This window comes from Corvus cornix, chromosome 2 (assembly GCF_000738735.6).
Source record: "Corvus cornix cornix isolate S_Up_H32 chromosome 2, ASM73873v5, whole genome shotgun sequence".
NCBI classification, from domain to species: Eukaryota; Metazoa; Chordata; class Aves; order Passeriformes; family Corvidae; genus Corvus; species Corvus cornix.
Window position 1 is genome coordinate 16,517,503 of NC_046333.1, and position 27,826 is coordinate 16,545,328.

General features: G+C 39.8%; 1 protein-coding gene across 2 annotated transcripts in view; it reads right to left on the reverse strand.

Annotated features, from left to right (window-relative positions):
• Window positions 1-27,826, reverse strand: part of LOC104689238 (amyloid beta precursor protein binding family B member 1 interacting protein) — a 64,809-nt gene that overhangs the window by 36,113 nt on the left and 870 nt on the right. The window contains exons 1-6 of one of the 2 annotated variants that reach the window (XM_010399298.3): window positions 14,283-14,373; window positions 13,664-13,735; window positions 11,560-11,647; window positions 9,433-9,725; window positions 3,790-3,867; window positions 615-774 (exon numbers count right to left, since the gene is read on the reverse strand). In XM_010399298.3, coding sequence (XP_010397600.1) covers window positions 615-774; window positions 3,790-3,867; window positions 9,433-9,725; window positions 11,560-11,647; window positions 13,664-13,735 — 691 coding nt within the window. In that variant the 5' untranslated portion in view covers window positions 14,283-14,373. Of the gene's footprint in view, window positions 1-614; window positions 775-3,789; window positions 3,868-9,432; window positions 9,726-11,559; window positions 11,648-13,663; window positions 13,736-14,282; window positions 14,374-27,826 lie in introns of those variants that run through there. The other variant, XM_039572144.1, reaches the window with a different exon arrangement.

Here is a 27,826-nt window from a genome sequence, read left to right on the forward strand (position 1 = left end):
AGACTCATTATGTTGCACAGAACAACTTATAAGTTTTGCACAGCTGTTTCCTCGGACCTGGAGGCCAGGTTAATTACTCCATAAGTCATAACTTACCAGAGCAGAGCTGCAGCCCCATCACAGAATATCCTGCACACAGCTACACTTAAGAAAATGATTACCACAAGTGAAAAGCATTAGAAGTGACTGAAACACTTCTCACAGAGTCTTGTTTAATGACATTTGTTTGGCCAGTATGTAATATATGCCTGCAGACAGCACTCCAGCACTGCATCCTCTCTTCGAAAAGTAGATTTGAGTATTGTTATTTGGATTTGTCATCACCTTGAAATTCACATGGCCCCTTCATTTTGTGTAAAATAATGGAAATGGTGACAAGCAAGGAGCCTTCTGCAGGTCACAGCACAGCTGAATGGACTCATTTCTACAGCAAGAACAGACCAAATATATTCCTGCAGCATCCCTCAGCTTAGAGTCTATGATGTTCCAGTGCCAGGGGACACATGGGCAGGAGAAAAGTTATTATCTTTTCAAGATTACCAACATTTACCTGATCTTTCAAGATTACCAGCACTATATCTATTTGCTATCTGCTGTGTCACTACACCACTTACCAATCTGCAGTTCTGGGTACATCTCATACAGACACCAGTCGACGTTGCAGTCACAATGGGTTTTCTCAAAGAGATTGTCCAAAACATCCCGTGCCACCTGACGCTCATCCACCATTAGAGACTTTGTGCTGTTATCATACATGTGCACCTTGATAACAAGCTGAGAACAAAGTCACAGGAGAGTCAGTTAATTTCAGAAGCACGAAGAAGACTAGTCTGAATCTGCTAACACAGACAAGAAAGCTTAAGGCTGAAGGTTATTACTGATTCAAAGGCATCCTGTCCCACAGCAAGCTGAGAGGATAAAAAAGCAGAGAAGTTTTCACATTATAATGCCACCAAAACAAAAGACCTTTTCTCTAAAAATAAAATTGAACCTTGTCCTATGCATGACTTCAGGAGAGGTGAAATTGCTATGGAGCAAAAGCAGAAGTTAATCTCTTCTCTAAATCTACTACATGTGCAATTAAGGAAAATGCTTGATAGGGAAACCAAGTACAAAAGGACAGAGTGTCCTTAATGCAAGCTACAAATGTGGAAAATTTAGTTTTAAATAGAAAAAGAACGGAAGAATCTTGCCATGCCAACAGAATAACCTGAAATTGGATTGTACTAAGATGGCCATAGTCCAACAGTCATCAGTAAGAAAACAAATGAGTTCACAGAATATGCTGAGCTGGAAGGGACCCATCAGGATCATCGAGTCCAACTCCTGGCCCTGCACAGGAAAACCCCAAGAGTCACACCATGTGCCCAAGAGCATTGTCCAAATGTTTCTTGAACTCTGTTAGGCTTGGTGCTGTGACGACTTCCCCAGGGGACCTGTTCCAGGCCATTCCCTAGGGTTCTGTCACTGGCCACCACAGAGAAAAGATCAGTGACTGCCCCTCCTCTTCCCCTTATGAGTTACTTACATTGACCAAATTAACCTAAGACACTCATTACTTCTTTATATGGCAAAGTATTTGTTAAACAAGAAACAGAGTGAACTTTCTTCAGAGAGGAACAATGCAAGAAAATGCTGAAGTACATAAAATATTATAGAACTGGAAATACATTATATGAAAGTACTTAAAATGCTCCATTAGTACGGAAAACAGTAGAATAATTCTCTACAAAGTCTGTACATTGCTGGTGAGTTGGGAGAACTTTTCCATATAGTCTTGTTTAAATAGCTCTTTATTTAAAAATGTGTGCATAAGAAGCTTTGGTTCTGTAGAGACAATCTGTGTAAAAGGTCAGGTAGAAGCAGAGTTATGATCCCCAAGAGAAAATTTACACTATCTCTGAAAAGCAGAAACAAATGTAACAAAACTTATGTAACATGAACTTGTTTTGATTCCAATCCTTGTAAGAAGAATCTTCTGTAAAATAAGCCGAGCCATAGTGCAGATTACAGAGAAAAAGAAATGTTGTACATGCATAATATAACATGTCTAAGGCAAAAGGGGATTTTTGTCTGGTTTTAACTGACTGCTCAGAAACATGCATGCAGCTTCCACCTTCACAGAATCACAAAACAGTTGAGATTTGAAGGCACCTCTGGAGGTCCAGCCCAGTCGCCTGGGCAAGCAGGGCCACCTAGAGCCTGTTGGCCAGGACCCTGTCCAGATGGTTTGTTATTATCTCCGAGGAGGAACACTCCATAACCCGCCTGGGAAACCTGTGCCATGCTCAGCCACCCTCACAGTGAAGAAGTGTTTTCTGGTGTTCAGAGCCTCCTGTGTTTCAATTTGTGCCCATTGCCTCTGGTCCCATCACTGGGCAGCACTGAAGAGAGCCCGGCTCCATTCTCTTTGCACCCTCTCTTGAGGTTTTTCTAGAGATAGACAAGCACCAGACAGAGCCGTCTCTTCCCTAGGGTATCTCAGCCTTTCCTCACAGGAGAGATACTCCTGATCATCTTCATGACACTTCCTGATCATCTTCCTTTGGGATGGAACTCTCTTGTGTTTGAAGGTGGTGATCTTTAAATATTAACCAGCTTTCTTGGTCCCTTCTTCTCACCAGGGCCTTATCCCATGGGACTCTTCCAAGCAGATCTTTGAAGAAGCCAAAGTCTGCTCTCCTGAAGTCCAGGGCTGTGAGCTTGCTTTTCACCATCATCCCTGCCCTCTGCCCTCCACTTTTGGTAAAGGAGAGAAAACCAGTTTTCTTGACAATATTTTGTCAATTTCGAATTCAAGAATGACATAGTAATTTCATTATAGCAATACAGTCACAAGATTGAACCTTACTTCTGCTGTTTGTTTCCAAATATTCAGGGTGGGAAAAAAAGTTGGGGAAAAAAAAAGTCTCCCAAAGGAGAATTACTAACACTACAAGGAAAAGAGGGTGACCAATGAGCAGTCATAACTTTAGTTATAGAGCTTTACAAAGTCAGCATTGGTGAAATCCTCTCAAGACATTCTCTCAGAAGTAGCATATGTACATGAACATAAAGTGTTCTGTGGGAACCATCTCAAGTCTGGACATTCTCAAACTTACTGGAAGCTTCCATTCCTCCTGGAAGTTCTGCAAGCTCCAGCACTTCCCACTTCCTTTGAGCAAGACTGAAAGGTCATGACTGTTTTTAGTTCACATCCATTATTCAGAGTTACTGAACACCTGCAGCTTCTGTTAAGTTCAGCTGCAACACTAGTTTAGGATGAGTGGGCATAATTACAAGGCACACTGCAGCACCGTGCAGACACTGGCTGGAAGCTTTCTAATTTGTTGGCCTAAAATAATTTCTATTATCCTTGTACATTACTACACTGCTGTGAAAAGATTTAGCAAGAAGACCCTCATTAATTTAATAGGGATTTGCTAAATCCACATCCACTGTAAAAGAAAAGTTTAATACTCCTGGAATCAGCACAGCATAAGTAAGCAACGTTTTCATGTACACTCCACTTTCTCTAAAGCAACTTACCAGAACAGTGAGCTTTGCCCCAACAGTGAAAAAAAGAGAAAGAGACAGCACTTTCCAAGTCCTCTAAAACATAAGCCCCTTGGAGGTAGCATTCTCCCAGAGAGTTCTCTCGAGGTGGATAATGAGAGCTCCACAGAATATCTTTACAGATAAAATATGGAAAAGCCTAGTCATTTATGTAAGAACTTCATTATTATGAAGAATGTTAACAGATACTTAGGTGGTAGCTCTTATGGTAGCATTTACTATGTTAAGGCTCACCTTTTTAACTTTGGCTTCCTTCAGTTTCTCCAATGCAAGTTTAATCTTGTCAGCTTTAGCCTTTGCCTCTAGTTCTTCCTGAAAAGACACAAGATATTTGGTATATTTCTTATTAAGTAATCTCAGCAATTTACATTCACTTGAAAAGGGTTGTTTCTTGGTACTTATATCCTGAAGATAAGGCTTGTCACAGCAAACTCCACATATACAGATAATCCCCAGCTTTCCTTGACATAATATCCTTCAGCAAAAGCTTTGATTTACAAGTCCAGTGCTTCCTGCTGTTGCTCAGTCATATAGTTCTTACATGATCTCAAATGCTACAGGAAGGCCTGAAAACTGGACTCTTCTATGTCTGTACGTACAGGTGATACAAAAGAGAAGGTGAAGGAAGATCTAGCCTGAGTGAAATAGCATTGTGGATGCAGCTGCTTGGAAGAAAACTCGCTTCTCAATAGGGTTAAGAGAACTAGAATTTGCAGGATTTTACTGAAAATTTGGCTTGCAATTACACTGCTTATAATTTTATACTCTGTGTTAAGTACATTAATTTATTTGAATTCTTTCACTTGCCACGTATGATCTCTTACTGCACAGATACTTACTGAGAGGAACACCTCTATTAATTGGATGATACTATGGCTTTTTATTCTACTAACGGACCTATTCATATTAACACAGACGCAGATAGAGCACACAAATTCATTCCAGCTTTTGCTGAATGCCACAGTAAGAATCCCCAAAATCTCAGTATCACCCAGCTCTCCTTTTACAGAGCAGCTCTATCAGTATCATGCCTCTCTATTCATATCAATGAAGTTTGTGATCCAAGAAGACTATGGATCCCCAGGTGCTGAGAATTTTAGGTACATGTACCAAATGCCAGTGCCTACTGTCACCTCTGTGACTGCTGTATAGATTGGGACTGTTCCTTTATGCCATCTCTCTTCCAGAAGACTTCTCCAGTCACATATGGAGTTGGAAAAGCACACATTGGACAGGAAGTGACTGTGGCTCCTGGGGCTGCCTTGGACTCTTACTACTACTGGAGGGTTTGGTTTATTTCCAAATTTACATCCCTGTTGCCTCTATTGAAGACTGTCTTGTCTTTGCTTTCTTGCCTCTTTGCTGATTTTTGCTGTCCATGTTGCTCTCTTACTTTCACAGTTTCCATTGTTTTAAAGGGGTAGGATTTTGTGCTACACTACTCAGAGGCACCCAACTCCCAATCAAGGACTGTGGGAGAAAGTTCCTGTCCTGCTTCCACAGAAGATTTTTCTCTGTTATCTTCAGCCTCTATTTGGTACCCTAAAGTCAAAATCTTAGTGGTCTTCGTACCAAGAGAACTGGCTGCAACTCATGGAATATGCAAATGCAAGAAACCAGGCCTAATCACACTGCCATCACTTCCCTGTTACAGAGATATCATTGAATCATAGCAAAGAAAGAACAAAGAAGGTTATCCTATTCATCCCAAGTTGTGAGGCATGTTCAACAGTAGCTAATGTACTCCTGACTGACATCCCTCCTGCTGAACTAAACATCTTTTGTTTTATCACTGCTTCAAGCATGTTTCCTGTTATCAAATTCTCCACTATAAATACCATGCAATCAGTTAAAAATATCTCTTTTTTTCTCTGCAGGTGTGGAAATTTGCATTGCTATAGCTCAGCAGTGCTTAACTTAGAGAATCCAAAAAAAGCTTCTGTAGTTGAACAGAAGCAGTTGCACAAAGGTGGCTGCTGCAGTGAGGCTGACTGTTGACAGAGGGAAAAGCACACAGCCTCTCATGCTGTGGCCCTCCCCCTACCACCTCTCTGCAGCAAACAGGAAAAGCATCTCAATCAAAGTGGTTGATTGTGCTGTGGGCAGGCTTTCTGATGAAAATTTAAGCAGGTATAATTCAGGTTTCACCTGCATGTGACTTGTGTTGAACAGAGTTCACACATTGTGTAAATCTGTGCAACAGAGCTCTCACCTGACAGCCTTCATGGTTTCATAAGCTTTGACTTCATGCAGAAAAAGGAAATAAGCTATCAGATGCAAAATTTTAGCAGTATTAGAGAAATGCTTTGACAAGCTACAGTATTTGTTTACCTGCTACAGTATCATCACCACATTTTCTGAATCTTTAAACAGAAGCACATAAAGTCATGTCAATAGCAAATGAAGAAGCTTTATTTAGCTTAAGGGAAGTTTTAAAAAGAAATGTCAGAGTTGATGGAAACTTATGAGATAGCTCTATGCGTCCCTGAAAGAAAGGTCATACTTCTTTATTTTGGCACACCTAAAGGTTAGAAAAGAGGGTCTCAATATCATGGTTGCATTGGGAATGACTAACGCTATTCTTATTTGACTGTGGATAACCCGAAGTGTTAAACACAACTTCAGCCTTGACTGGCTCAAGAAGCACTTATCAAGAATCCTGGCTACCAGGAGTGTGGATTTTGATGACACAAAATACATTCCACTTACAGCTGAATTTCATTCTACTGAGCAGAAATGTCATGTCAAAACAAATACAAATCAAGACAATGAATATTAATTTGAAATAAATTCTGTCCATATTAATTTTCAATGGTTATTACCTCCATCATTCACACCACAACCTGTTTAACAGCCCTGTGGGCAATTTTGTGGGCAGTAAGCCACAGTGGGTATGCCATTAGTATTTGAATATAATCTGTGTCATAAAATGAGGCAAAGGGTGCAGGAAAAAGCAGAGCCAATGCCTTAATGAGGAAATAAACTGCTGTAAATATATCCCTTAGAAATGCTTCTACAACCTGTTCCTATCCTTCTCTGACATTCCCTGAATCTGGAAAGAGACCAGGGAATATTACTAGAGATCAGTCTCAGAGGAACGGTTCAACTGAGGGAGAAGTGACTTTTGGCTATTTTTTCATATAGAATTCCAGGTGTGTTTCATAAGTATATACACCCTAAAATCTTGTTTGACTCTCAGGTAATGCAGGATGTCAGCTAATAAAGAATTAGCTCAGTACAACACTTAATGGAAAGAACTTCAGCACTGTTGATTTCAGTGAGCTTTAGATCCCAGCATCACAAAAATGCTGTTTGGAAGAGAGGTGTGAGGGTCCACACTCTGGCTCCTGCCCAAAGCAGGATGGTCACCAACATCATATCAGGTCAGTCATGATTTTGCCTGGCAAAGTTTGGAAAACCTTCAAAGAAAGGGAATCTGGAATCTCTCTGGGTCATCTGTTCCAGCGCTACACCACCATCTGAAGTAGAAAATGTTTTCCTAATGTCCTGTCTGAAACTACAAAGCTGTAACATGTATCAGTTGCCCCTTCCACATTAGTGACCTAACACCACCATGGAAGAATTTGTCTCCACCAGCTTTGCATCTGCCCTTCAGGCATTTTTGGGCTGTCATTAGATCCCTCCCCAGCCTCCTCTGTCAGACTAAACAAGCCCAGCTCCCTCAGCCTGTCCTTGCTGGCCCCTGATCACTGCACACCTCTGGCCATTCCACCAGCTCTCTGCTGGACACTCTCCAGTATCTCCACACCTAGAATGGAGTGCAGTATTCCAGGAGTGGGCCCACCAGTGCCAAGAGAAAGGAACAGTAACTCTCTTCGTTTGTTTGCCATACTCCTCCCAACAGAGGCCGATTTCCTCTACTGAGATGATCTTTCACTCATGGTTCTTATTCACTGTGGTATCCAGCAGGATCTCCTTTTCAGCAGGGCTGCTGCTCAGCCTGTCATGTCTCAAACTGTACAAATGGTTATTACAGCCCAGGTGCAGGACCTTGTACCTTGCTGGGTTTCTGAGAGTTTTGCTGGCCTAGTCCTCATGTTTCCAGTTCCCTTGCATTGAAGGTCTGCGACTGATCATGACAATCAGTGCCCTCAATTAAAAGCATCTTCAGAACATCCACAGGTGGGTTTTTATGTCATCACTCAGGTCACAGATGAAAAAGTTAAACAGTATAAACCCCAGTGCTGACCCCACTTGCTACCGGCCAGCAAACCATTGACTACTAGCCCTTGACTCTGGCCAGTCTCAGCGCACCTAACCAGCTACCTTTCCAGACCACACTTGTCAGCTTACAAACCAGACTACTTAGAAGCTTGCTACTTCCTTAAAGATCATGAGTCTAAATCAAGATGGGGAATGTTTGAAGGAAATGGATAGAACTCATCTTGACAGCATCTCCTCTATATCAGTCATTCTAGTTAAATAAAATACTTCAGCCTCTGAAGGTGTTTAGCTGATACTTCACAAATGTTGATATTAAGACGGGAAGTTAACTATTATCTTTGAGATGCAGAAAAATGGCAAAGCTTCTCCCACATGTTCATGAGTTTCAGTCTTCAAACAGCACTAAAAGGTACTATGCATCAAATGAAGCTTTATCCAGTGAATCACTTGTTATGTCATCAGAAAGGTTCCCTTCCTATCCAATGTTCTGTTCCTTTTGCTGAATATATCTGCTGTATGATTCCAAACACAGGGGCAGCAGTGATGCTGAGATGACTCATATTCAGTTTGTGTGGGTTTTTAAACAGCAATGAATTGACCATGCTTTTAAGCAAAACTGACTGATACTTTTCATGTTCCCTAAAATATTTCCATTCCCTAAATGTAAATATCTTCTCTCAACCATAGTTACTATGAACATGAATACTGAAAGAAATATATTTGTATATTTCATGATTTCAGATTAAATTTTTTTGGGGCTGCATCACGCTGTTAATGCCTTCTCTTCTCCTTGCAAGGCTGTGACAGGGCAGAATTCTCTATTATCTGCTTCTCCACAACCTCACATCAAAAAAATACTACAAATATCACATTTTATTTCAGTTGTTAAAACACCTCTGCAAGAAGGAGGAGATTGTGATAAGTCTGAAATTTTAAGATACAGATAAGCCAGTAATTTGTAAATAGTTATAAATAGGTACCTACTGATAACTTTGGCACCTCTTAAGAGCATTTTTCCCCTATTGCAGATTGTCTCCAATACTTCCTTCCAAGACAAGACAAAGAAGAGCAGAGTGATTCCGTGTTAGGATTAGGAGAAGTACTTCTTGTGCTCATCCCTGCACCTGGTCACCTAGCAAATGCTGAGTTTTACACAACTGAACAGCTTTTCCTATTGCAAGAAATCACTTAGGCCAGGGATGGAGCTGGGAAACATCCACAGAATTTTCTCATCAGTACAAACAGCACAAGACTGCAATGAACACACACAGTGACATCTTCACAAAGTGGGAAGATCTTTGACCATACTTAGCATTGATGCCAAAACCAAGTTCTCTGTAAGAAGATATTAACTGTTTAGTGCTTCTTAAAATGTCAGTGATAAATTTTCTTAATATTTCTGTTTTCTTAATATTTCTGTTACAATAAACCATTTGCAATGATTTATGCCTGTACTGGGCTATCAAAATGATTAGAAAGATGGAGGAATGGGCAATAGGTCAAGGAATGGGCAGACTATGCTAAGGCCACAGCAATAGAAATTTCATTCTAGAGTTCATGCATGTTTCATCATTGCAGAATCTTCCCAAGATGTATCTACCTGGGAGATCCACTGGTGTTCCAGTGCCAAATATCACTTGCAAACTGACAAGAACTAGTGAATGCTTAGAATAAGGTTCCACCCAGACTTACCTGGGTAAGTGGCTCAGGAGGAGGTGGCGGCGGTGCTGGTGGAAGGTCTGATTCAGGTTCTGGAGGTGGAGGAGGCAAATCATCCCCCAACTGTCCAGTAACGGTAACATAGGGACTTACTTTAGAATAAATGTCACTATTCAAGCCTGTTGAAGGCTGAGTGACTGTACTTTGCTGGTTGGAAGAAGGAGTTTTCTGGGCTTGTAAAGTTTTCTGTTCAACATCATTTAGGTCTGCTACAAGATCAGCCATTAAAGCATCCAGGTCTTTGTCCTCTAGGGCATTTAGTGATTCTGTAAAGAAAACCACAAAATGTGTCAGAGAGTGAGTGCAATGCAAAGCACTGTTTCCAGTTCAGCAGAGACTAAATTGCAGAAGGCATGGTTACAGGGTTATGGGAAAGGAAACAACATTTTACATGGGTTCAAGAAATAAATGTGCTTTCGGAGCAACCATTAATCTGGTCATACTGAAGTTCAGAGTACAAGGAACTCTACGAATACAAACTAAACAGGACAGGAAGCTTCAGTTCCAGTGATACCAGTCTCAGGCCCTTATGATGTTACAAAACATGGCCCTGATCCAGCAAGGTTACCAGGTACATGCTTAGTGATATGATTGTCAGAAATTCCATGAGCTCCCATTAGGCTGTAAGTGCATACATAAATGCTCAGCAAGTTTCGGCACAGCACACAACAAACCATGTAACTGAGGCCTAGATGAAGAATACCTCCATATATTATTACTATTCTACACAAAATTACATGAAGCAGAATCAAAGAATTCTAACGCACAAGAAACTGCATGGTATCATCTGTAGCACATCAGTAATTCTGTGATCTGTGACATACCACATGGGTGGTCCCTCACACACAAGCTTTTGAGGAGCCTTTAAGCAAGGAACAAACTAGAAAGTTTCCTTTAAAAGCATCTTATAAACCAGATAGAAACACTGTAACTTCTTTCTGTTTTCTACTCTGACAGAGTATAAGATAAAATCTTATACCAGAACTTTGTATGTAATTTGAGGTTGTTTGAACTAGCCATGGTGTAAGAGATATTGTGGAGTAAAACCCTGTAGGATGATTTAGCTTTCTAAAAGAGAAGGGTTCTTTTAAGATTGAACAGTCGGTGATCTAAATCTCTTTGAAGAGTCCAGTTAAGAAATAAATAAATCACAAACTGGGAAAACTTTTAAGTGAGATTTTGAGAGGAATGGAGAGCATTGAATTAGATACTCAAAAATGCTAATCTAGTTCAATAAAGAATAGGTCATTCATCAGACTAAGTGTGAACATGTCACTAGGCCATCTCTGTTTACTCTGCTCTCCCTGTTACATTAATATAGTATTTAATAAGTTTTTCTTTACAAGGAGAAAGTTGGCTTATGATCTTCTCTATTAACATAGTTCTACCCACTTTGCTGGTAGAGTCTTTAGGAAGCCTGACGGGGAACTGATCCTGGGACAAAACCAGAGGTTAACACCAACTCAGGCTAATGCAAACAACCAACCCTCAGTCAAAAAAAAAAAAAAAAAAAAAAAAAAAAACAAAAAACCCACAAAAGGAAAAGGAAAAAAAACCTTAATCACAAACAAAATCAAAGGGAGGGTTCTTATCTCAAACTCAGATAAATCACCTAATTTGGTTAGCCATACAGCCTCAGCAAGCAGCTGTACATGCAAAAGTGACAGTGGAAACCAAAACGAGAATAAGCACTGAAAAGTGGAAGCAGCTGAAGCTGATACTTCCACTGGACAGAAATGTTTACGCAGTTCTGACATCACACTGGGAAACTTCGTCTTCCACCAAGTTAAATCTTTACATTAAAAAGGTTACATTTTAGAAAGTTATTTGGGAGACTTCTCATTTTTGTTTTCCTCTATACTAAGACATTTTTAAAAGTCTGACTTCTACTTAAACTGAGTAATGCTCCAAAAAATTGTTCCTTTTGGAGTTTCCTAAATTGAGACACAAAAATATACCCCCCTCCTCCAGCAAAACAGGGTCCTTTTGTTTGGTTTGGGGTTTTTGATCAAGGATATGTAAAGATTTTCTTCTCATTTGTTGCTGTAAGGTATTTTAAGTAAGCATAAAAGGCATGAAAGAGTCCTTTCAGCTACTTACCATTTAGATCTTTAAAACCAACTGTAAAGCTAAATTCATTGTTGGACTCTTTGGGGCATGGAGGTGGTACAGTCTCCACTCCTAAACTCTGTTAAGATAGAAGAAAAACAAGTATCTGATGATACAATTACTACTACATACATTAACATTTGAAAATCAATTACCTGAATTTATCTAATCAATTCTTCTTCAAGGAATAGAATGACACACACTGGTTTCTGAGAGTACGTTAGACTGGTAAACTAACTAGGGCCAGGACAAGGGTTCAAGCACTGTCTCACAATCAAGGCAAGGGTTTTGCATGCTTCTCAATCCAATGTTGATCCATGACGGCAGCTACTCTTGTCAGGCAACACCTGGGCTTGGTGTGGGGAACAGCAGAGAACTGGACTGTTTCTAATCGAGACAGTGGGCAAAGCCAGACTGATTTTTAGCTTTCTTGGGTTTTCTGAAGGAGGGTGTGGAAAGAGTTTAGCTGTGTACACATTTGAGCCACAGTATCGTTTTCTTTCCAGAGTGCTTTATTTACTAATATAAATGAAACCTAGCTGTTGCTTTCTCCTGTTGTTTGAAAAAAACCCAAACCCAAATAGAACAAAGAAAACCCCATGCTGTTGCAATGTAAACTGCAAATCTGTGTAAATAGAGAATTCCTAGTTTGCAGCAGAAAAGGCCAATTCTGAATTTGCATTTCTTTTTCAGCCCTGTTGTGCCATGTAAAGGTATCTCTGCATGCATCTATCATTTACACTTACTTTAGGAACAGACAGACTGGTAAAAAAGTGTGAAAAACAAATCTACAGTCTTGTTTTGAAAGTTAAGAGTCTGAGGGAATTAACAGTTCCAACTCAGTTAACTGAAAGTCTTCAAGATTTCAGACACCCCTATCTCCTTGACCCATACAAAGCTGATGTGAGAGGTGATACCAGAACGTTAGAGAGGAGGAGAAGCCTGTCTCCATATCAGGAACACTCCTTCCCACCCAGTACTGCACCAGAGAGCACAGAGACAAGAGGCTCACTCTCTTACACTCTTTGCATCACTTGCACTTGTAACAGTGCTGTGTCCAATCTGAGGAGGTAAAATCTGTGACAAGGAGTCTTTTGCTCCTGTGAAGGCCTAATAATGAAATGAGATTACCATAAATCCCTCCCTATTTTATATAAATACAAACATATATAAAATAAATATCCACAATTTTAAAAAGTCCTTAAAGAGCAGAAAGGCTACCAAGGGACAAAGTATTGTGATTTGACAGCTAAGAACGCCATGTGAAATCTTGGCTTTCACCCAGTTTAAACACAATTTCTATTCTGTGCCTCAGAATTACTGGTATTTAATTTGTCAAGCACTGGGATTCATCAAGAAAGACCCCCTCAAAACAAAGGCTGTAACCAAACTCACACATCCAACGTGACAACTTAAGTGTTTTCAACCATGCATTTATTAAAATACAACAAATTTATTCCCTTTGTAGATTTTTTCTAGAAATAAAAATTCTCCTTTCATCAGCTTTTGCAGGAAGTATTTCATTACTAGAGCTTTAGGAAAAGGCTCATGCTGTTTTATACTCTCAAGACTGTATTCTGCATTGGCAATTATATCTCTATGAATTCTTCAATGCCACCCTCACTGCAGCTCAATATTTTGCCGTATCTAAAGATTACTTTTAAGCATAGATTCAAAATGTTGCTTTCATTTCCAAAGTTCACATTCAACACTCAGGCTACATCCCATTTACCCATGTATGCTAAGCATTCATACCTGAAAAGTTAGACTTAAACTCTTCCTGTTTTCACAGAATCCTTTAATTTCTTTGGACCAAGTCCAGAGGAATTTAAATTGCAGGGCTGGGGTTTTTTCAGAGAATGTCTTTCACAAGCAGTTAGGTCTTTTTAACAACCTACTCTGCACTGATATTACTTTATTCTTCAGGCCACTTGTTTTAACTATTGAGCAGAGAAATTTAGTTGAATGTTTACCAGAAAAATGTAACTGTATTTATTCAGAGTGGAAGTGCATGAAAAATGTAGAAAAGTTCCCTCTTTTCTCTAACACATAATAGCTATTTTTCTAATCTTGATGGAAAAATAGAATTATTTACCTGAGTCAGCATGTCCATCTCCCCAAGTAAATTGCTGAACATTTCATCTATATCATCACAGGTTTGCTCCATCTGAAAGAAAAAATCCACAAACAAGAAATCATCAGAAGTTCATTTCAAATCCAGCAATGGTCAAAACCAGAAGATATACAATGCTCTTTTATATTGTGTTCATAAATAACTTTAAAACAAGTGCTCATGACTTGCAAAAACCTGAATCCATACCTTAGAAGTAACTACTGACAGTTCAGAACCTCTATCCTGTATATGCTTAAACACACTTCAGATCTACGCTCATCAGAAGTGCCAACGACCTCCTTTTATCGTTTACATTTCATATTAAGTCACCAGCTAATAAATCATGGCTGTATGTAAAACATCAAAAAAAACGTAGCCAATGAGAGATAGAGAGGGAAACAAAGTGTGATGCCGAGAAATTCCTGAATGTTTCATCTTGAAAACCTTCTTTCTTTGGCTTAGATAACTAATACTACAGAGTTTATTGGGTGTTATCTAGTGTAAAACCAGGTTATGATTAGGTATATAACCAACTTTTTGGCTCGATTATTTCTCCCTTTTTCTTTCAAATATTACTGCACTGCAAGAACTCCAGTCTTACCTAACCTCAAGACATCTGAGGGAGGGCACTGAGACAAGGAAAATGGGTAGATGCTGCGTGACAGCCGATGGCAACGCTTGTTGCAAGAGGGTGGTGTGAGGACAGGATCACACACTGGTCATCAGACACAGCTTCTGTTATAATCCTCTTCCTCATAAATCTGTTCCTTTGTAGGGAAAGAAGCAGTGTAAAAGGATGTCTGCCATGGAACACTACCAGAGACAAGAACTAGAAACATCATTTTTTTAAGAGTTGTTCTCAAGCCTGCAAAGGATTGAGAACTGTGGCATTGAACTCATAAAACCAGGGTTCAAACTAGGGCCAAACTTTAAACATGTAAGTAGTCCTATTGGTTCTCTGGGTTTGTGTGCACCTGTATTGGTTTTTCTGACAAGGTTTTGGGAGGGGCGCTGCAGAGGTGACTTCTGTGAGAAGGAAGCTCTCCCCATGTCAGAGAGGGACAGTAGTTCAAGCTGGCTCCAAGATGGACTTGGTGGCCAAAGCTGAATCCATCAGTGGTGCTGGCAGCACCTCTGTGGCAACACACTTAGGAAAGGGTAAAAAAAGCTGCACAGCAGCTGCAAAAGAGCAGCGGGAAAATGTAAGTGAAATAACCCTGCAGACTCCAAAGTCAGTATTGAAGGCAGGGGAGATGTTCCAGATGCCAGAGCAGAGATTCCCCTGCAGGCCATGTGTGAAGCCCCTGGTGAAGCTCATGGTGAACCAAGTTGTTCCCTGGCAGCCCATGAAGTACCATGCCAGAGCAGATATCCATACTGCAGCCTGTGGAGGACCTCCTACCACAGCAGGTGGACGTGCCCTGAATGAAGATGCAGGCCATGGTGTGCCACACTGGAATAGGCTCCTGGTGGGAACTGCAGCTTGTGGAGAGGAGCCCACACAGTGCAGGTTTTCTGGTAGGACCTGGGACTCCATGGGGGACCACACCAGAGCAGGCTGTTCCTCTAAGACTCTACCTTGTGGAAAGGATCCAGGCTGGAGCAGTTGTTGAAGAACTGGGGAAAGATCCCATGTTGGAGAAGTTCATGAAGGACTGTCTCCCTTGGGAGGGCCCCCATGCTGGAGCAGGGAAACAGTGTGAGGAGGAAGGAGCAGCAGAGACAAAGCATTATGAACTGACTGCAAACTCATTCCCTATCCCCCTGTGTCACTTGAGTGGGTAGGGGTAGAAGAGTTGGGAGTGAAGCTGAACCTGGAAAGAAGGGAAGGATGGGGTAAAGATATTTTTCATTTTCTTCTTATTTTGCATTTTCCTATAATTTTATTAACTGGCAATATATTAAATTAATTTCCCTATGTTGAGCCTGTTTTGCTCAATGGTAGTTGGCAAGTGATCTCCCTCCCATATCTCAACCCATGACCTTTCCCTGTAATTTCTCTCCCTGTTCTGCTGAGGAGGGGAAGTGATAGAGCAGCTTGGTAAGCATCTGGCAGCCAGCCAAAGGCAACCAACCACAGCACACAACCAACCAACCACCTCACAGGATGAGGACCAGGCTGATGCAAGAAAGCAATCAACTGAGGACAGCAACAACTCTAATGACTATAAAGACTGGTAAGAAAAGAAAACCAGCAAGTATCCCATTCTTCAGTCTTAATGCTTTTCCTTTAATGGAGCATCTTGAGTCATGTAACTATTCCATGGATAAATTATAAAGGCCACTGAACCCTATAGTCAGTATCTGTTTGAGAACTATTATGTAACTGAACAAGGCACAGGTAACCAAGAACTGAATTTTGAACTTTCATGTTTCTATCAGATCCCAGAAATCAAAGACTTAAAGATTTGGGAACTGGATACTCTTAAAAACATTTAAATAGGATGTGGTTGACAGGGCTGAGGGCAGCCGTAGCCCAGCAGTGGAGATGGCAGAGCTCTGCCCAAGTAATGGAACAAACACCCCACAGGACTGAGCAAAGGGAGAGTTAAAGTCGTATTATCTGCTTCCTTTCCAGCTGACAAATCCCCACCGGATGGTTCACTCTCTCTGTATCACGCTTATCGTACAGAACCTCGTACACAACATTCTGGTTTTGCAGACTCAGCAGTATGCTGGGTGGCATATGATTACTGAATCTTAATTCATTTATTTGAGTCAACAGCTGTGTAGCTTCCTACACACCTGGCACTTGGAGAATCAATTTTCATAGAAAGGCTAGATAAAACAGCACTTATTTGATCAGGCAGAGTGAAGATACATTTGTTAGGTGATAAAAAATGAAGATGCAGTTCATACTGACAAGTATCTCATCAGTGTTTAAATAATACCGAATAATTTTATGTTTTCCTGTTTTCTCATTTAGGAGATCAAAATATCTTCTAAGGAAATCTTATCAGTTCTAGCTATTTGTATGTTTTTGGTGGATTTTTTTTAAGCACTAGCTAGATCAACTTTCAGGAAAAGATCTTGATACAAGTTCTTTTGACAAAGTGAAATCCTCTATACTATATTTTTACACAATAGAAATATTAAAGCGGCAAAAAATTACTCGAGTTGCAACCAGTTGCAACTTCTTACCAAGAGAAGTATAAAAACTGTCTAAAAATGAAAAAATCAAACCTAGGGACCCTCTTCAATAATTAACAACAACAGAAAAAAGATAGTTAGTCATGTTGTCATCAAGCCAGCAAGCCACTGCCTCTACTCGTATTTTATTTTCTCTTGAATTTTTATTGATTGGGTTTAGAAAGACAAAATTATTATCATAATCAACAAATACACCAGAAATTTTTTAATGTTAAAACACACTGAATGATCTCTTAAATTGGTATAAGAACTCTACATACTCACCAAAGACCTTGTCAAGAGCTAGAAAAACTAAAGATAGTAAAGTGAGTCCCCATAACATGGAATTGCAAAAGAGTGTCCATCCATTCTCCTCCTCTTTGACTTCTCTCCACACTTGTTTCCGTTTCTTTTATTTGATTGCCACAATAGGAATAAACAGACAAAAAAATTTTCAAATTTGGAAATTATCCTGTTGGATGTTGCCTCATTTTTTATCAGCAAATTTTTCTGAATTTTATAAATAGCCTTGAACTTATTCAAACCAGAAAATCAAGGTGAAATGTGCAGGTGTATGAGCTGTTATTAACAAAAGAAGGGAAAAGATTTACCAAAGTGCCCAGATGAAAAAACTGAGTTTCATGCTCAATTCTACTCTACTGTAATTTTTCTATCAGGGTTTTCTCTATTTTGTACTAATACTAGGAACTCTTAAAATCACTATCAACTACAGCAAACCGAACAGAAAAAAAACCCCAAACCAAACAGAACAGGACTTTTGCAGTAAATTTCCCATATTGTGCATAAGATTTTAAGCAGAGAAAAGAATCAGAATTGAAATAAAATGAGGAAATTGCAGTTTCACGAATAAACAAGCTGCGAAGAGCTTCATGGGAAGGCATATATGTGAAACATGTATTTTTGAAGTGACTGATTTTCAAACTGATGCCTTCTGCGCCACCTTTTGAAGTAGCACAGTTAAAAGTACTCTTTGTCTTTTATTTCCCCCAGTTTTGCATTCTCAAATCTTCACTAAGCTCTCATAAAAACCTTTTTTAAAATTTTATTTCATTTAATACTCCTACCTTTCTCATACTGTATATCTAAGAGATTGGGACATTTTCTCTTCAACTTGCTATTCTAACCACCAAGTCTCTTTTAGTTTATGTATAATTAAGCCCTCACAGGTTTATGTAATACATAAATATTGACTCATTAATTCACCCCACCATTTACCAGAAGCCCTCCAGACCCACTGGACCTATTAATTTTTTTACCTTCCCAATTTAGATAGGAAATTGAATTGTTTGATAGAATCTTTAACACTCAGTAGGCAGCTAACAAAGGAAGAGTAAAACAGTGGTATAAAATTCACCCTGCTTAAAAAAGAAAAAAGAACCTATTTAAAAATATCATGAAATCTGACAAAGTGACCATACAGTGTACATAAAAAGCCCCCAAGATAGGGTACTATACCAAGCAGAGTTTGAACTGTTAGTATTTTAGTATCTGATAGCTCTGAGAAATACTCAAAGGTAGGCCCTTTTCACAGGAAGAGTGGTCTAAGTCACATGGTAAAAAGGGCTTCTACACTTGAAAGTCGGGAAACAAGCTGAAAGGCCCTGTGAAACTGAACAGGAAATACCAAGATTATTATCTCTGCAACGCAGTCTCAGTAGAGTTGATGCAGTTTAACCAACCAAAGGAGTACAACAAAAAAGGAATGAGGTACAGCATGAGGTCAGAAGATAAAGACTTAGAGTGGATTCAGTAATGAACAGTATTGAGCTATGAACAGTATTAGGAACGAGCCCACTTAGTGATCTGGCGAACAGTCACAGACACATTCATTACATTTAAAGTATTGTTGCTGTTCTTAAACTGCAACATACGTAAATAGCAGAGATAAAAATATATGAAATCTATTTTGACAAGTCACATAGAAACATCAAAAACACACCTTCAGGTCCTAGTGCCTGCACTACAGTGTGTAAGTGTCCGAGTACCAGGACCACCAAAATGAACACTGTTTAACTTATCCAGATGACCACTACCAGCATTGCAACTTTCTGCTATTGCTTAATGCTTAAATGATTTCTGGAGTGGAATGAAGAAAGCTTTAACATTTTAGAGAGACACACCAGTAGCCCAGTGAGTAAATTGCTCAAATCAGAGATTCACCCTTGTATACTACAGACTACGCAAAGTAGATCATCCCATAGCTGAAAGCACATAGCAAAGACAGAAAAAAGGAAGAAAACTAGGGAAGTGTTAATGAAAGTGACAGAGTCCCGCCATAAAGTGAAAAGCTGGAAAGAGGGTAACTGATTGTCACAGAAAACAGATGGGAAACTACTGTGATTAAAAAAATGCATCAAAACCTAGGGGAAAGTTACTGAAGCACCATTTCATCCTGACTTGTAACACAAAATCAATGAAATAGTAAATGAAAGTCTGAATAACTGGTCCAGGGAAATGTGCAGTGTAACTGTGAAACTCATCATCACAACTGGTGAGTAAGCAAGCTGAGGAGTTGGTTTTCTCTGCATGTAGTTATAGCTAGAAGTGTTAGTATTGCAGAGAACCGCAACATGATGAACCTCATGTTTTACGACCTAAAATAAAGGCTCCACCAGTTTGGAACCAGAGTAAAGCTTCCATGATAGACAGGTTACACCATACCTTCCAGCACAAGATTTCCTGACTCCTTCTGAAGTACACGATGCTAGCTGTTGCTGGGGGTAACCCTCCAGCCAGATTGACTGCAGGTCTGAAATAGATCTAACTAGGTTTCTTACAGCGATTTTACAGTTAGGTGTCAAGAAAAACTCACACTACTCACATACTAGTTAGTATATGAGTATTCTATATATATGTACACCTAAGTGAGGCAGGATGGAAGTTCCTTAACCACCTATTCCATCACATCTAGTAAAAAGTCCTTAACAGACATTTAGGCCCACTTTTATGAAGTAAAGTACAAGAGAACATCTGTCTCTGCAGAATTCAAGCCTAGAGGAACACAATCCAATTAGTTACTAATTCTGGTAGATACTAAGAATGGAAATGGAAGTTTTGGAGTGATACAATAGAAATGGCAGCTGACCCCAAGGTTTCAAAATCACAATCAGATTTGGCAATTAGCATGTTGACTTTCCTCTTTCTTACCTACGTAACATGGCCCTGTAACTCTTCTGCTTTAACACTAGCTCACATTTTGAAAAGAATGGATCAAAAGCAATTAGACTGCTTCCAGTCTGTACTGACCTAACATTGATAAGGATGGTATTTTCCAATAAAAAGCCTGCACACGCTGATAAATCTGAAAGCATTTTTTTACTAATATTCCCTATTCTTCTGGGAAATTTGGTGTCCCAATAACTGGAGGCTTATCTGCAGCTGAAGTTACACTGCATATTTATCTCAGGGATGGCGTGACATGCTATAACTCCATTCATGAGGGAATAAAAGTGACACACTAGAACACTAGTAGCTTCAGGAAGACTGTACAACTGCAAAGTGTCCTTATTAGTTCAAAACTGAGTCACATCTGGCTTTGGATTAAAATTAAAATGGTAGATAAATACAGTCAACTGAGAATCCTACTCTAATGTTAACATGGGGTACTAGAGCTCATATTCTACTAATTCCAGAATCACTCACCCAGATATAAACACAAACGTTGTTAGGTAAGAGCACCCAAAACTCACACATCCTATTTGTGTTCCACACAAATTTTAACTATGCCATTTATGCAATTAAACCTCTTGAAAGCTTGTTCCCTTTTTTGCCAATTTGGAAATACACAGTTAAGTCACATGTTTTACAGGAACAAACCTGCAGTGAGGAATGATTTTGGAAAAAGTCTTTATTAGTCCAAAAGACCCAGATTTCATAGACCTGAAAACTATACTATTCCACTTTAATGATGACACTGATATTTTACACTTGTGCTGACTCAGCATCCATCACCTCTGTGCTCCCCAGCCTTCCCCTCTCCCCCCATGCACTTCCCCAAACACATACTTTTTTCTTTAACACTCTTGCTGAGAGTGGTGTCTGGGAGGAGCAGCTGTGGGTCCTGTTCTTGGGGTGAGGCAGGATGGCAAGATTAGTGAATTGTCACTGAGGCTCATTTAAGTGAAGCTGAAAGGAACAAGGGACTACCTAAAAGCTTACTCACGGTATGTCAGGAAGAAGTTACTCAAGGCCAGAGGAGAGGGTTAGCAAAGGGCTCTCCTTCTGAGAAGACAGGACATTTAACCTGTGGCTATGGTAAAGGCATGTAGAGGGACATGGCATGCAGGCTGGATGTGAGACCCCTCACTCACTAAGATCCTCTCTAAAATAACTCAGGCACAGACACAGTCTGGATCCTGGGCTCCAGAAAATGCATCCCAAATGTACCCAAGCAGCTGGGCAACTGTGAGTTAAAAGCACCTTATGAAAGGCAAAGAAAAAAACCACCCTGGTGTAAAGAACAGATGCAGGGAGGAGAAAGCTTGGGAGCAATTTCTATGTACCAGAACTTCACTTCGTACCTTCCTGTCAGCTCACAAGGGGATTGTTTCTATGGAAATCAAAACAGTGCCACTTCTGTTCATTCTTATACAGTATCCTCACATCAGTCAATGTGCTTCAGTCTGGCCTGTGGACCTAAGAACATTACAGAACTACAGTTACAGTTTTGGTCATCTTCTTTTTATTTTGTCACAGAATTATTTACTGCAGAATGGTCCAGTCTGGGGACTTTCTCATGAGCCATACAGGCAACACAAAATGGTAGGAGGAGACATATTTCCAGCCCTACGCCTTTACAAAGACTGGTAGAAGAAACAATTCCCTATTCTGTGCTAGATTAATGGCACACAGGAACAATATTTCCATTCCCCCAACATATCTTCTCCTGGAAAAGGCTGGGTGGAAGTGTATCCCCTCAGCTCATGAACCACCAGCTTATCCAGGCTCGCCCATCTTGTGTTGATAATGTGTCTACTTCAGCTTTACTCAGGTATAAACAACTGCAGACATACAAGTTATCAGAAAACGTGAACCTCAGTTCTAGGTTCCTCCCACTCCCTGCCATGATGGCAGAGCAGAATAGCAAGAGAGTAATGTAACCCTGAGTAACAGAAATTTATAGTTTCCACATTCCTTCCCATAATCTGCAGCTTGTTGATGTTGGTGCAATGTTTTCCTTCCTGTTTTTTTTCCTGTTACCCAACACTGCTGTACAGAATGTAGATGACAACACGAGTATTACCGCAGGCCTGGGCCCTAGGGTATATCACCGTGTCCTGCAGCCATAGGGAGGAGGAGGAGAGAAGATCAGCAGGCAGGAATTGTGCAGCAAGATTGATTTATTTAATTATTTTACAAACTCTTGACTTTTTTCTTCATAGTCTAATTGGACCAAGGATCAGCCACCCCTTGGGGGTGATTGGCTAATACCCTAAAACATCCATTGTCAAAATATTTTTCTACTATACCATAAACAAGACTTTTCAAGGTTGCAGGTGGCTTGGTTGTTTACATAACTCTCTTCTCTCTCTCTTCTGTGAGAGAGAAAAGTCTCTCACGGACTTAGAAAATAGCAAGAAAATCCTTGCTAGCAGCATTTTTGTATCTACACATGAGACTGTCTTGTACTTTAAACAATTGGCAGCAACATACAATAATGCAGTTTTGATGTTTAGCTTCACAGTCCATGAAGTAGGCTGATCCTACATTAACAGATTGTCTAACAAACAGAAAACCACAGACAAGGAAGCCCACAGATGAGAAAGGAAGGCATACAGGGGTGTAAAATGAGGGAAAATCCTTCCCCTCCTCAATTCCCCATAGAATCAAGAGATGTTAAGTGTGGAATAGTGAAAATAATAGCACAAATTTAGGAAGAGGTAAAAAGGAAAGAAAAGTTACTGTACCAAATTTGAGTGCAGGAACTGCTAGGTTGGATAGTCGATGGCTCATCTTTTCTAACACTCACTTCCTCCCACAATGAGCCACTAGGTAAGCACAAGATATGCTATAAGGGTCCATGACACAACTGTCTCCCCATGCAAATAACTTATTCCTATGACCTATCATTGGCAAAAGCTCTAAATCACCATCTTCTTTCTTATAATCACATGTTCTTATTACTGCCAGAAATGCTTAAGGGATGGCACACATGGTATGGGAAAGGAACACTGAAAAAGGAAAACACACTAACATAAAATGCTCTAACAGAGCGAAGCAAAACGATGAATCTGTAAAGATTTTATTGAATCCATCTGCTTGTTTCATGCAAAGTTCATATATCAAAATCAAATAAAGCAAATAATGCTTTAATATGAATTTACAGATATTTCACCGAAGTACCGTGCTCAGTAACAGTGAGTAGTAGAAAAATTAAATGAAGATTTTTTTTATAAATCTTTCTCAGTTTTACAACTGACTGAAGTGTCAGGTACAATTCCAAGGCCCACTGTTAACTTTTCACCTAGCAAATTTGCTTCTTTCAGTCCATACAATGCAGTGATTACAAGCAGCTTTAAGCAGTGGGTTTCAGATGAAGATCTGTAAGGAAAGTGGAAGCCTGGAGACACCACAGACAGGATGTTGTATTGGTATGGTGGTGGTTGCTTTGTCACAGCCCACGGAGCCCTGAACTGCACAAAGAAACAGATATGAGAAGAAAATGCACAAAAGGAGAAGAACCTTGTGACATTTCCATTCTTCCATTTCTCTAAGGTTTTCCATGAGAAGGAAACGTCACTGCCTCCCTCTCTTTTTTCCCTTAGAAGTGGAGGGATGGAACAATGCTGATCTGGTCACAGCACCTCCACCACGACACAGGGGAGACAAAAGAGGCCAATCTAGTGACTGATATGAAAGGTTTTGCTGAATTTCATGTAAGAACATGGCCCCTTATAGGACAGAACTGCAGTTAAGTTTATGTTGAATCCCTTCCTAGAACTAGCATCCAAAACCACTGGCTCATTTGTATTTGCTCTCTCAAACATTAATTAGGTCTGTCACCTTCCTCTCAGTCACGAGGATATGGTCACCAAAGTACAAAACTAAGCTGTAACCACAAGTGTTTGGGAATGTTATCTGTGTTCATATTTTTGGCACGTATTCTTGCTAGCTCAAGAATATCTCAGAAGTTTATGTCCTCTGAGGCACATGCACAGCAGATATTTCAAACACATCAAAAAGCACAGAGAACAGTAAAGTGTAGTTGACTGGTTTTTTTGTTTTGTTTTTTTTTTTTAATTTGAAATCAGACAGAAAAACCACATCACCTTTCAAAAATATTTTTTGGGCTGATAATCCTCCTTATTTCTGTGCTTCAGTGAAATCCCCACAGCAAGTGAGGGAATGGGGCCTTCCAGTACTGTTAGAAAATACCAGAAAAATCTTCAGAAGTACATCAAAATCTTGCTCTGAGGCAGAGTAAAATAATCATGTGTCTGCAGACTGGGTTACCTGAAGATGCAGTAAGAGTACCAAAATGATCAGATCAACTAAGGCCACCAAGGAGCACGTTTTCATTGCTGCCAACATGGACTTGATGCCAACAGGTTAACTGACCATTCTGCTGAGCTTCCTACCTTTCCTGGTGAGTTGCCTTTGAGACAGACACATAATTTTGCCTAAAACTTGGGCACTCTGAAGGTAATTTGCCATTTTTATCAGCAAAAGCATCCAGTGAGTGCCTGTATGATTGATTTTGGCTGCTTGTGATTCTCTCTATGATTGATGGACCAGCAATGCTGCTAAAGGAAGATTTGCTCCCCTTCCATCCCCACTCTACCTGACAGGTGTAGGTACAATGACAAGATATTCACCAAAAAGTTTATTTTATCAGTTCAATTGTCTGAGGACAACTGAGGACTTTCAGTTGGTAGTGACATTAACTATGCAGGGTCTGCTCATCACTGATAGCAGAAACAGAGAGTTTTATCCTTTAATATTGATGTCACATGCCACACTTTTACATCCGCTGCTTTAGATTACAGGCAAATACAAAGCGAAAGCAAAAATGGAAATGCACTGAGATGTATCCAGTGCAAAACTTCTATCAGATGTGATTTTGGTTGCATTTCTAAATGGAGCAGCAGAGAAAAATCTGTTTCGTATATACACTGAACGTTGTTCTCCCTCTAGGATTCATAATGCATCTACTCCCCAAAATACACCTAATACTTCTAATGACTGTAGCCCATGTTTATTTTGGCATAAATTCATAGCATGCTGAATCAATGCTCAACAAGAAGAAACTGCTGTGTGCAGGCTGGCATAGCAAAAAAATGAGAGCAATTAGTCAGCCACAAATCTAAAAGGTAGTTTATTGGAAGAAAGTCTTTGAAACTAATGACAGGCCTAAACTTTCTGAACTATCATTACCGAACTAGTTTGTGAATTCCCAGAGTAAAACACTAAGTCAGATCAAAGTCATCTGTGTTTCCTTTTCATTCAAAACCCAGAAGCAATACTATAAATTAAAACTGAGGGGTGGTGAGGAACACGACCTCGTATATGCTCCTGTAGATGCTCAAAGTCTCCTACAGAAACTTGAGAAGAACATGGCACCCAGTTTCTTTCTTTCACAGTACAACATACATATTTTACACTGGCAGCTCTACTGTTAATATCTAGTGTAGCCATGGATCAACAGGCTGGACAACAATGACATCTGCATCTGACCTGGTTGTCCCAAGCTCTTTTTAGACAATGAAAGGAAAGGAAGGCAATTTTATAGAGCATGATTCATAGTTGCTGTCCAAAACTGGGCCTCCAAACCAAGTTTTAGCAGTATCTACCTTTCTGTGTAAGAGACTGTAAAGGTGACTCAGAACCTCGGGTGACTCAAATGCTCACGTGTACAGCTGGATGAGGAGAGTCCTGCCTCTAAAACCCAGTAAGTGTTTTGGAAGGTCTGCATGGATGCAAGTTACCATTGTCACTAGAGACCCTCCAAAGGAAATAAGCCAAAGCTTCCCTATTGCTGCATGCAAATAACAGGTCTTATTTTCACTTTCACCCCAAATCAGCATCTGACCATGTGAAGTCATCATCACAACAGGTCAGACTGACCCTACAACAAAACAATCAAGATATACTGCAACCAAAGATGGAAAAAATGGTCGGTAAGAAAAACACATGTAGTTTGCAAAGAGAGCAGGGAAGGATAAGGGCCTTGATATCTGAACAATATACAGGAAAATGAAATTCAGCTACATTTCTGTAAAGCAACCTCTGAAACAGAAGCATGCTTTTAAGAAAATCCATGTTCCCAGATCATCTTATCAATGGTCAGATGTTCACAAATCTGCAAGGAAGACGGGTCCTCTCTCAAACAAGGCAAGCCCTTCTCTCACTTGCAGCAGTACTCCAGACTGGTGGTTTTCTCAGACATTTTGCAGGGCCAAAGAGATTCAATAGGTGATCCCTCCATCCACAGGCTGCCCAAGTCCTAGCTGTCCCTTCACCACTCACAGCAGACCAAGAGAAGGAAAGCGTTCTGCCTCTTCTTCCTTTTATTGCTTTAAGACATTTCTTCTATCAGGAAAGGTGAAACACAGCAAAAGCAAAACCTTAGTGGGTTGAGTAATTTTTTTACCTTCAAGAAATCTTGGGGCTCAGTACTGACTTAAATTGTTGCAACATCCAACAGGCCCATCTGCTAATACTGTTGCCTCTTTTGTGCAAATTGTTAGCCTACCAAATGTGTGTCCTTATAAATTACAAAAAAGATCAAGGTTACACCTTATTTACAGGTGCATGAGTTATGTGCACCTAGATCTAGTAGATCTAGTGATCTACTAGACACTGCCCAAGTATAGTGACTTTCGATCTGTAAAAAATCAAACTTTGCTGTAACAAATAGACTTGATAACAAAATAAACCAGCACTTCAAAAGCATCATAACCTGCTTGAAGATACTACACACTGATAACCACAAATTCCAGCATGAACAATTAAAACACAATTTACTCAATAATTACATTGAACCATCACACATTTTGCCTCCAAACACTAGAATAGTCTGTAATAGCCACAGGAGGTATTTTAAAAAGAAAGAGAAGACACAGGGAATGATTAAATGTCTCCTTTCAGAGACAGTACATTTTTCCAGTTATGTATGTTCCCAGATGGATCAGAATTTTCTGAGAATAAAACAAGGACCACTCAGTTATCTGTAATGCTCCACTGACTCAACCTACCAAAGACATTTGTATGCCATATTTCAAACCAAATTATCTCCATTTTTAAGCAATGCTTGCTTGCACAAAGCATTAAGTACAATTAAATGTAATAGTCTCCTTAGAAAGCTCACAGGGAAAAACAGAACCAAAGAGGTTCAGCAAAAAGTAAAACTTTTTTAACCTAAATTCGTATTCTTTACAAAGTTACCAGAAAAAAAAATACTGTAAATTTAGTGAAGATAAATGATTAAGAGACTGCACAGGTGGAGCAGGTCACTAGTATAGGCTCTCTGGAGCACTGGGGCTCACCTATTTGTCTCTAATGACACAGACTGGACTACATCAAGCCCTGACTACATTTACATCACTGTTGTGCAGCAGCAGGATAATTGATTAACAGTAAAATCAACACATTTTATATGTGAAATAAGATGGATGCAGGTTTGGAAGAGATGACAAAACACACGTCATGTAATTCATAAAGAGGAACTAGAACCAAAGAGGAAAAGTGACTGCCAAAATTCTGCGAACCGAAGTTCTGAGAGGGAGAGACAAACTGGAGACAAATTAATCACAGAATCAGAGTAGTCTCGGGTGGGAAGTGACTTCAAAAAGTTAAGATGCTAGTTTGGTGGAACCTTGCTTATTTTGTTTGTAGGCTGTGTTCCTACATCAAATTTTTAATGACAGTTAAGACTGGCTGGATCATATGCTGCCTAAAAGACACTACAGGATACCTCTTCCCAGTGTGACGATTAATGGATTTATTAACTTCTCTTTTTGGTGCACGAGGGATTGAAAAACCACCCCAAACTTGTGG